The following is an 11,538-nucleotide window of genomic DNA, read 5'->3' as shown; positions in this document are numbered from 1 at the left end:
GACACATAACAAAAATGAAAGAGAGGCCTGAAATCATTGGCCACTTTTTGGAGTCTTTCAAAGCTAGAATCAGTTCTTTAAAATCCAGTTTCAGCAGTTCCGAGCTAGCCCTCCTAATGTTGTTTGACCCCACATGGACTACGACAGCGTCAGCTCCCGGCAGCTGTCGTAGAACGGTATGAAGCAGCCTAGTAATGTCCTGTACTCGTGTTCCAGGATAGCAGTTTTTTTGCTCCGGGAACTGAGATGTTTCTCACCATAGAGCTGCCGATGATAATGGCTGGTGACATGGCAGAGTGAAATGGCAGAGGAGGTCCGGCAGTTTTTGCGCCTCGAGCCAGCCGCCAAACCCATTGTGGCTGATGGAGGAGCCGGTGCCTCAGACAACCTCCTATAATTTGTACACTGCAAATTGACCACAACTAAGCCTAATATTGTTGTATAGTAATAAGTAGTATCATATTGTCTTTACTAGCTGTTTGCTAGTTTACATAGTGAGTTTGAAAGAGGAGCCTTGGCCTAGAAACATGATAATTCAATGAACCAAAGACGATGTTCACTTCTCTACAACCACACAGTATTACACAAGAACAAAGAGTTTGTACAAATGTATTTTTAGATATAACCTAAGGATATTTTTTTACGTGAGAAATGTTACAAGTTACATTTATATTTACCTGGGAGGGCTATGACATAACTTAAGCGTATTTAAGTTGTTGTTGCTGTGTGGGCCAACATGATTGATCAGTGAAAGCATAAAGGCCGATGACTTACACCTATTTTAAACGGAACACAGAATCAAGAACCATAATATGTGGATTAGTTATATCTAAAGCTAGGAATGTGGAGTCCTATCAAGTGCCTTTACAACCATAGTAACCTGTGTATTGTGTGTCATTCATAGGCTTTGCATGTGTACACTGGGAGGGAAAACAGATACTTTTAGCACAGATAATTTCGCTTGCCTGGTAGAACCAGCCTGATCACGTGATGGCTTACATTTTATTTCACTTGACAAGTGAAATTAAACTATACGTGAGCGGCAGTGGTCAGTCTGCTTAACTAGGCTATACATTTGCTGGAAGAGAAAAAGATTGTAATAAAAAGTTTTGAGAGGGCGGATCAAGGACACCATGATGGTTTTGAATAGTATTTAAATGTACTGTATGTGAAGATCGTTACACGGAGTGGAACATGGGAACCCAAGAGCAGACTCAGACGAGGGGACTGGGATGTATTAACCAAGGTATTTATTGAAACACAGGGGGAAGATGGAGTGCAGACCAGGGGAAGCTTGGGTGGGTTGCAGAAAACCAGGTGCGGAGGCTGAGGCTGGAGCGAGAGGGGTTAGGACAGGGTAAGCAGGTCCGGAAGGGAATCCAAGGGAGTAGTAGAGTGGGGAATCCAGGACAGAGTAGAGTGATGACGAGACGTGGAACTGGAGACAGGGACCAGGGTCAGAGGGAGCGGAACTATAGTGGAGAGGAAAACAGCGTCAGGCAAGGAAACCAGGCACAACAGGCTAACAGGATCTAATAGTAACAAACAGCTAGCCGCGTAGATTGACTGCTCTGACTGCAGCACACCTGACTCTGCCCACACAATCACACACAGAGAGAGAGAGTAAGAGAGAGAGAGAGAGAGAGGGGGGTGGGGTACTGGGGAATGGCGGCAGATCAAGGAGACACAAGATGAGCAATAGAGGGCTTTGCAGGAGCAGATGTGACAAAGATGCAATATATGGTTAGCAAATGTTTCCAAAACGACTTGGTTTGATTTTTAATATGTACAGTTTTATTGAAAACTATGATTGTCTTTTCAAGGGCACTCTTCCCTCCTAGATCATTAGAATTTGAAGAAATTAAATGGGACATAGCATAAACAAGAGCATAGTGACATGATCGACTCACCAAATGCAAAGGAGGCAGTCACCTATCAGCTCTGGCTTTGTCAGACAACTGAAAGCAACGACTCCCATGATATTACACAAAGCCAAGGAAAGACGTTAAAATAGCATTTTATAATTATTTTATCTTTCCAATCAAAGTGGTTGAGGGTTACACAATGTACTTACTGTATTGGTATGCACAAATTTGTTCTCTGCTCTTCACTCTCATGCTTAAATAAAGATACTGTATTTCAATATCAAAACGGGACTATTTTTATTTGTCTGTTATTTTACCAGGTAAGTTAACTGAGAACACATTCTCATTTGCAGCAACAATCTGGGGAATAGTTACAGGGGAGAGGAGGGGGATGAATGAGCCAATTGTAAACTGGGGATTATTAGGTGACCGTGATGATTTGAGGGCCAGATTGAGAATTTAGCCAGGACACCGGGGTTAACAAGCCTACTCTTACAATAAGTGCCATGGAATCTTTAATGACCTCAGAGAGTCAGGACACCTGTTTAACATCCCATCTGAAAGACAGCACCCTGCACAGGGCAGTGTCCCCAATCGCTGGCCTGTGGCATTGGGATATTTTTTAGACCAGAGGAAAGAGTGCCTCATACTGGACCTCCAACACCACTTCCAGCAGCATATGGTCTCCCATCCAGGAACTTACCAGAACCAACCCTGCTTAGCTTCAGAAGCAAGCCAGCAGTGGTATGCTGCTGGCAAACTATGTTTTTAATAATGATTGAGTTTCTCCAAGTAGATGATTACAGCTTATGTGTTATTAAATGTATTAGTTAAATGTGACATACCACAGTTTTCAAACATCCTTCAGATGCATTTCTCTCATTGTAAGTCACTCTCACCCTAAACTGTATAGACCAGGGGCTGGTCTGACTTGAATTTGCCTTCCTTACTAGCCCATAACATGTCTTGTGATCACTTTATTAATTTATTTGAGCTTTTCAGACAGCAAATAACAAGGATCCCTCTGGTACTAATATTACTACTACGGGACTCCCAATCACGGCCACTTGTGATACAGCTTGGAATCGAAACAGGGTCTGTAGTGACGCTTCTAACACTGAGATGCAGTGCCTTAGACCTGTGCACCACTCGGGAGCCCCACAACTCTTACCTCAGCAGATTCTTGAGAGGGTTAAATTCAAGAAAGCATATGGTCAATAAACAGGGGACTAACCATCCTAGTCCATGACAAACTTCCCCAAGGGAGTTAAATTGTAGTTACGTTTCCTTGGGGTTAAACATTCCCTATTGTTATCCTGACTCCCAATGTTTGCTACTGAAATTGAAAAAAAATATGCTTTGAAAATAAAGCCTGTGATCAATTGATTGAATCAGGTGTTAGAACATGGCTATAACAAAAGCATGCACACACTAGTATGTCACTGGAGCCCATACAGATGGAAAGAGGTCTCATCTTTGTATCTGTGCCATTATGGTGTCTGTGACAGCACCATTGAGGCTCCATTTTAAAGTAGTCAATTTTCTTCTTCTTTTGTGTTTGAAAAAAAGTGTAAAGCTAATATAGGTGATTTACAGTGCTGGAGTTGTGAACCAAATCTTGTGTGTCATTTATTCTGGCCACTATGGCAATGATATACTGTAGCTTAAAGACATTTACAAACCATAGCACCCAATTTGAAGAAGAAGACAATGATCTGATGATTGGCTGATCGCTCCCAACCCAAATAAATCCCCACCCAGTTGAATACTTTAAAATGGTGAAAGCCCTCAACTGCAATGTACTTGCTAAAATGGGTTATATCCAAGTTTAGTCCTCCAACTATCTCTATGATGGGGTTCTGTTGCCCTCTGAAATACAGTAAAGTCACCGGCTATCCAACGTTTGAAAACAATTAAATGTCTTGAATGTAGCCCTTACCTCACTCAGGCTGAGCTCTGCCCCGCCCCAAAAGCAGCGGGCTTGGTCAGGTGTTCCGAGAACCAACAACGGGCGTAAACTTTTCCCTTGGAACATTAATCGTATTTCATTTTACAGTCAAACATAAATCGATATCGAGCATGCTTAGACGGATACTTCAAATGGTAAGATTCCAGAATCAAAGCGGCAGGCGTACAGTTTATATGATACCAAGTCGCTTTCCTTGTGTTGCACAGGCCTGCGCTCTGTGTCTGTTGTCAGCCAGTCAGGCCGACACAACAAAACGGGCCTAGCTAGCATCAAATGTTCACGTATATAAACTACAGTCAGTTTGAACAGTAGTAGACAGCTAGTGTGTTGGTACCGTGGAGATAAATATATGGTTGGTACAATGTGCTTACTAGCTCAGTCTGGCTTATGGCTAATGTTAAAATGTAGCGATACGTTACGTAAACTGCCCGGCTAGTAGCTAACGTTACAGCTACCTAGCTAAGCTTTTTGGAAGATGCCCATGGGCATGGCGAGAACTTGTTCGCTCAAATGGTAACTTTAGAACAATTACCTATCCAACGACACCCATTAAGTAGACTGGAACTGTGACCTTTTGGTTAACGGTTTGAGGGAGACCTCTTAATTTGTCCACTATCTTTGGTTAGCCTTCTCGTTTTAAGTTACCGGTATGCAAGTAGCTAGTTAGCTTGCTAACAAACATGCAAGCAATGAATGGCTTATAACGTTACATGGCAATATCAGGCACTGCTGCTGAATCAGGGCCAAATTATGTGTCATAAGACATTGACAGTTTACGTACTCATTTCTTTCGCCAATTATTTGTCCTGTACATGCTTGCCACCAAAACATGAGATAGTTAGGTAAACTGGTGAAATCAAAGCAATTGAGTGTTGTAAAAGTTAGCCCCTTCCCAACACTTCCTGTTGCAGTGTTCGTGAACAGCTCGTTGTTCATGCTAAACCACAGATACACATTCATTCATTACATATATTTATATTTAGCCTACTTATTAGTCACCATAACAGTTTTGGCCGGTCATTTGCTAAATTCTGTCACATCCTGCATTTCACTTTCATTTCACATTCGGTCGATTTTCCCTTTCCCCTATGGAAATGGATAATTCCTCTTGAAACCAGGATACACATTTTTCAAGCTGCAATATGTACATTTTAGGGTGACCTGCCAACATTCTCATAGAAATGTGAGTTATAGAACTGTCATTATCATTGAAAGCAAGTCTAAGAAGTTGTAGATCTATGTGCTTCCTGTTTTCATATTTTACTTTCGTTTTTGTACACCACCTTCAAACAAATGAAAATACAATATTTTTGGTAATGGAAAATATATTTCAGATGTTTAGATGGTACAATGATCCTCTACGCGAGTGGTTCCCAAACTTTTTATAGTCCTGTATCCCTTCAAACTTTCAACCTCCAGCTGCACCAGGGTCAGCACAATCTCAAATGTTGTTTTTTTGCCATCATTGTAAGCCTGCAACACACACACACTATATAATACATTTATTGAACATAAGAATGACTGTGAGTTTTTGTCACAACCCGGCTCGTGGGAAGTGACAAAGAGCTCTTATAGGACCAGGGCACAAATAATAATAACAAGTTCTCATCTACAACTGCAACCTGGCCAAGAATTAAGTAAAGCAGTTTGACACATGGAATAAACATACATACAGTCAATAATACAGTAGAAACATTCTATATACCGTGTGTGCAAATGAGGTAAGATAAGGGAGTAAATAGGCCATGGTGGTGAAGTAATTTCAACATACCAATTAAACACTGGCGTGATTGATGTGCAGAAGGTAAATGTGCAAGTAGAGATACTGGGGTGCAAAGGAGCAAGATAAATAGATACAGTATGGGGATGATGTAGTTGGATTACTATTACAGATGGGCTATGTACAGGTGCAGTGATCTGTGAGTTGCTCTGACAGCTGGTGCTTAAAGCTAGTGAGGGAGATATGAGTCTCCAGCTTCATTGATTTTTGCAGTTCATTCCAGTCATTGGCAGCAGAGAACTGGAAGGAAAGGCGTGGCTGAGATAAGGCGAGGCTTTACCAAGCAGAGACTTGTAGATGACCTGGCGCCAGTGGGTTTGACGACGAGTATGAAGCGAGGGCCAGCCAACGAGAGCGTACAGGTCGCAATGGTGGGTAGTATATGAGACTTTGGTGACAAAACGGATGGCACTGTGATAGATTGCATCCAATTTATTGAGTAGGGTATTGAAGGCTATTTTGTAAATGACATCGCCGAAGTCAAGGATCGGTAGGGTGGTCAGTTTTACAAGGGTATCTTTGGCAGCATGATTGAAGGAGGCTTTGTTGCGAAATAGGAAGCCAATTCTAGATTTAATTTTGGATTGGAGATGCTTAATGTGAGTCTGGAAGGAGAGTTTACAGTCTAACCAGACACCTAGGTATTTGTAGTTGTCCACATATTCTAAGAGAGTAGTGATGCTGGACGGGCGGGCAGGTGTGGGCAGCGATCGGTTGAAGAGCATGCATTTAGTTTTACTTGCATTTAAAAGCAGTTGGAGGCAACGGAAGGATAGTTGTACGGCATTGAAGCTCGTCTGGAGGTTAGTTTGTCTGAAGAAGGGCCAGAAGTGTACAGAATGGAGTCATCTGCGTAGAGGTGGATCAGAGAATCACCAGCAGCAAGAGTGACATCATTGATGTATACAGAGAAGCGAGTCGTCCCAAGAATTTAACCCTGTGGCACCCCCATAGACTGCCAGAGGTCCAGACAACAGGCCCTTCAATTTGACACACTGAACTCTATCAGAGAAGTAGTTGGTGAACCAGGTGAAACCAAGGCTGTTTAGTCTGCCGATAAGAATGTGGTGAGGTGCACCCATGACCTGCTCTGAAACCAGATTGCATAGCGGAGAAGGTACGGTGGGATTTGAAATGGTCGATAATCTGTTTGTTAACTTGGATTTTGAAGACCTTAGAAAGGCAGGGTAGGATAGATATAGGTCTGTAGCAGTTTGGGTCTAGTGTCATCACCTTTGAAGAGGGGGATGATTGCGGCAGCTTTCCAATCTTTGGGGATCTCAGAAGATACGAAAGAGGTTGAACAGGCTAGTAATAGGGGTTGCAACAATTTCGGCAGATCATTTTAGAAAGAGAGGGTCCAGATTGTCTAGCCTGGGTGATTTGTAGGGGTCCCGATTTTGCAGCTCTTTCAGAACATCAGCCATCTGGATTTGGGTGAAAGAGAAATGGGGGAGGCTTGGGCGAGTTGCTGTGGGGGGTGCCGGGCAGTTGACCGGGGTAGGGGTAGCCAGGTGGAAAGCATGGCCAGCCGAGGACAAATGCTTATTGAAATTCTCTATTATAGTGTATTTATCGGTGGTAACAGTGTTTCCTAGCCTCAGTGCAGTGGGCAGCTGGGAGAAGGTGCGCTTATTCTCCATGGACTCTACTGTGTCCCAGAACTTTTTTGATTTTTGTGCTACAGGATGCAAATTTCTGTTTGAAAAAGCTAGGCTTAGCTTTCCTAACTGCCTGTGTATATTGGTTCCTAACTTCCCTGAAAAGTTGCATATCACGGGGGCTATTCGATGCTAATGCAGTACGCCACAGGATGTTTTTGTGCTGGTCGAGGGCAGTCACGTCTGGAGTGAACCAAGAGCTATATCTGTTCCTGGGTCTACATTTTTTGAATGGAGCATGCTTATTTATATTCAGGCATCCTCTACTGACGGGATGAGGTCAGTATCATTCCAGGATACCCCGGCCAGGTCGATTAGAAAGGCCTGCTCGCTGAACTGTTTTAGGGAGCGTTTGACAGTGATAAGGGGTGGTCGTTTGACCGCAGATCCATTAGGGATGCAGGCAATGAGGCAGTGATCGCTGAGATCTTGGTTGAAAACAGCAGAGGTGTATTTGAGGGCAGGTGTATCACATTTTTATTTGGTGTACCCCTGGCAGCATAGTGCATATCTACACTATACTTGCTTGTTTTATCTCACAAACTGAAATTAGGCGAACTATTAAAATATTAGCAACCAGGAAATGGTGGAGCGATTTTGGCATAGTGCATTTTTAATACCATGGTTTTCAGGACATGTATGTAATCCATTAAATGTTCCTTTGGAGGAAGGATTATTGACAAATGTTTTACATTTATATCTAAAAGCATATTTGAGAAATAATTAACAAAAAATTGCATATTATATACGTGCCATTTTTGCCTTACCCAGGCCTCCTTTAATTAAGATTAATTCCCTAATGTTTCATCTGTAGGTGCCTCAAAAAAAATGATGTCATATGAAGCTCTACAACTTGCTCTGGAATATGAGTAGTATTTTGTTTTCAATAACAATTGTCTTATATTTTTCAATATTCATAAATTAACATATAAACATGAATATTGAAAATATACTGTTTGCGATTTGGCAAATTGTTCTATATATTGTTGAACTTAATATACTCTACGGCATATCAAAGTTACAAAATGTGATCTCTGCTACTTTTATTAAAGTTATGGCCCACTTTTTAAACAGAGAAATTGGCATAGTAGGCAATGTAGCCTAATCAGTCAACACTCTCCCATTTACTTGTCATTGCACATCCTTCAAATCACCAGCAGAGGGTGACCATTTTGACAACAAATTTACATGCACTCTGTTCATTCTTACAAATTGGATCATAACTCTAAAAGTAGCAGATATCCCACTGGAACTTTGATATTCCTGTAGAGTATATTATGTCCAATAATTCGGTCACAGACTCTGCAGTGGCACTGTAGAGCTGCAGGAGATAGCACAAACCCACCCACCATAGCTAACCTAAATGGATATTTATTCAATATTATCTTTAAAAAATAAAAAATATTCCCTAAATTCCATACATAGTTGAAGATTACACTGCCTTCTTCTTTTGTCTAATCTTTATCATGTGAACTGAATTACTTCTCTACACTCAATGTTGACAATTAGTCAGTCAGACAGTAAGAAAGTAGCCCACATCTAGCCCAGTAGGCCTAGCCTACTGCTTTGAGTTGTGCTTTTGGACTCCTTAGATATAGACTAGATTCATTCATCTTTGTGTGTGAGGAGTAGCACTCCTGTTAAGGGGCGTTCTGTTTCAGCCCTCTGTCCTGAGGTGACACAAGTGGAAGTGCCAAGTGCAGGTAAAGCTTAGCTCTGTCGCTCTCTCGGTCTGACTCAGATACACTCCCTTGTGATGCAGCCCCACATAAATGAATTTATTAACAGTTAAAAAATGGAAGTCTCTCAGCCAGTTATGGGCGATGTGTCAAATGTATCTCACAGAGCTGTTCTTCAATACCCATTACATGCCAACGCTACTTGTTTGGGTAGATTTCAGCGAATGGATGGCTTAACAGGATGTCCACTGCTGTGACTCATTTTAATTTGACTATGTCACCTCCCTCCTTTGTCTTCTGTCCCTCCCACAGACTCCTGGGAAAGGAGGCTCCCAGAACTCTGAGTCAGACCAGCCCAGTGCAGACCTCAACAATGACCAGACCTCTGAGGTAACACGTGTCTCTTACTTGTGTAACTCACCCGATGGACTACTGTACTACTGTACCACTGAACGTTTTAGTTGTGGGGCCATGATCCCTATCCTGTATTCCGTAGTCTGATCATGTCTAGCCTATGTCTGTGTGCAGGGATTCATCTGTCCCCAGTGCATGAAGTCCCACAACTCTGCAGAGGAGCTGTTTAAGCACTATGAACTGTACCACGATTCAGGAGACCAGCCCCCCAGCATGGGCCCTGGCCGGTAAGACCACTGTCTTCCTGGCTTTACTGTAGCACACTATAAGGATACTTAGTTGTCCTGTCCTCTTGGTATTTTTGGTATTTATTAGGATCCGCATTAGCCGCTGCAAAAGCATAAAATCAGAACAAACTATTTGTCACATGCACCGAGTACTCACTTACAAGCCCTTAACCAACAGTTCAAGAAAGAGACAAATAATAAAAAGTAACACAATAAAATAACAATGGCGAGGCTTTATACAGGGGGTACTGGTACCGAGTCAATATGCGGGGGTACAGGTTAGTCGTGGTAGTTTGTTAATGTAGGTAGGGGTAAAGTGACTATGCATAGATAATAAACAGCGAGTAGCAGCAGTGTAAAAAACAATTGGGGTGTGTGGGATCAATGTAAAATAACCCGGGTGGCCATTTGATTTGATTGATTTTATGGCTTAGGGGTAGAAGCTTTTAAGAAGCCTTTTGGTCCTAGACTCTGGTACCGCTTGCTGTGCGGTAGCAGAGAGAACAGTCTCTGACTTGGGTGATTGGAGTCTTTGACTATTAAAAAAAAAATCTTTCCTCTGACACCGCCTAGTATATAGGTCCTGCATGGCAGGAAGCTTGGCACCAGTGATGTACTGGGCGTATGCACTACCCTCTGTAGCGCCTTATGGTCAGATGCCGAACAGTTGCCACACCAGGCGGTGATGCAATTTGGCAAGACATTTCACATTTCAGTTGCACTAAATGTATAACAAAAAGGCTGAATATGTGCTGTTTAGACTTAGAACCAGGTTTTATAAGGGAAGTGAGAAGATAGGCAGGCTACTAGCAAGACAACTAAAAATGCAGAACACTTCTAATGTAATTCCAGCAATTAAGAAGGGCAGTAAAATGGTGACAGTGTGTTTCAACATTTTTATGAAGATTTATATATATCCTCTTTTTCAGCGAGCCCCACAGATATGGATACTTTTTTGTCTGGTATATAATTACCTAGATTATCAGATAGCCAGGTACAGGACCTGGACTGTACTATAACAGAAGAGGAGGTTAGAGTCACCATCTCACTGTACCTATGAAAGCAGGGAAACCACCTGGTCTGAATGGAATTTTTGTAGAATACTATAAAAAGTATATTGACATTCTTGTACCTGTATTGACAGTGGTTTACCAAGAGGCATTTAAAAATGGCTCCCTTCCGGATACCTTTAATGAGGCTTTGATATCACTGATTCCTAAGAAGGATAGAGATACTACAGAACCAAAATTTCTGGATTTTTGTTTTAGATTCCGTCTCTCACATTTGAAGTGTACATATGATAAAAATTACAGACCTCTACATGCTTTGTAAGTAAGAAACACTGCCGATTTAGCAGGTTATCAAATACTTGTTCTTCCCACTGTATTTACAATTGAGAGAATGTTTTAACCGACCAAAAACAAAATCCAGGAAATAACCCAATAGCTAAGTATTTGGAATTACCCGAACATAAAGCAGCCATTTTTTGACTCAATATTTATTATCTGAAAAGTAAAGACTGTAAAAACCTCAGAACAATATGGCAAATTGACCTTAAGTATGAAATTGAGGATGATACCTGGTTGAAGAGCTTGTCCAGCTCAGGGAGGAAAAAAGGAAGCCAGAGGATAACTCAGGTTTTATTGGACCCCAACAAGGCTTCATAAGAAGACCAACAATTCTCTGTGTTGGAAATGACAAAAAGACACAGGGACATTTTTATACACGCAATGTACATTAGTGCTACCTTTCTGGAAGGATGTTTTGAAATATCTGGAGGATTGGTTCTCAGTTTCACAGAGAATATGGGAGTATCGTTGGCGAAAGAACAGAGTTACATCATGTAACAAATGTTATTTTCATATTTTTATTTTACCTTTATTTTACTAGGCAAGTTAGTTAAGAACAAATTCTTATTTTCAATGACGGCCTAGGAACAGTGG

General features: G+C 41.7%; 1 protein-coding gene and 1 long non-coding RNA gene across 4 annotated transcripts in view; one reads left to right on the top strand and one right to left on the bottom strand.

The window, feature by feature from the left end:
- Positions 1 to 592: 592 nt before the first annotated feature.
- Positions 593 to 4,662, bottom strand: LOC127908278 (uncharacterized). The gene is made up of 3 exons (XR_008066556.1): positions 4,367 to 4,662; positions 3,805 to 3,890; positions 593 to 1,472 (listed from the first exon to the last, which is right to left on the bottom strand). It is a non-coding gene; the product is annotated as an uncharacterized LOC127908278 (long non-coding RNA).
- The window catches only part of LOC118395802 (early endosome antigen 1-like), a 42,981-nt gene continuing 35,267 nt past the window's right edge, over positions 3,825 to 11,538 (top strand). For 2 of the 3 annotated variants that reach the window (XM_035789739.2, XM_035789738.2), the window contains exons 1-3: positions 3,825 to 3,968; positions 9,267 to 9,344; positions 9,483 to 9,595. In XM_035789739.2, the coding sequence (XP_035645632.1) occupies positions 3,945 to 3,968; positions 9,267 to 9,344; positions 9,483 to 9,595 (215 nt within the window). In that variant the 5' untranslated portion in view covers positions 3,825 to 3,944. Of the gene's footprint in view, positions 3,969 to 9,266; positions 9,345 to 9,482; positions 9,596 to 11,538 lie in introns of those variants that run through there. The other variant, XM_052465995.1, reaches the window with a different exon arrangement.

This window comes from Oncorhynchus keta, chromosome 17 (genome assembly GCF_023373465.1).
Source record: "Oncorhynchus keta strain PuntledgeMale-10-30-2019 chromosome 17, Oket_V2, whole genome shotgun sequence".
Lineage (NCBI taxonomy): Eukaryota > Metazoa > Chordata > Actinopteri > Salmoniformes > Salmonidae > Oncorhynchus > Oncorhynchus keta.
Note: the sequence above shows the minus strand (reverse complement) of the source record. Positions and strands in the feature narration are given on the sequence as shown.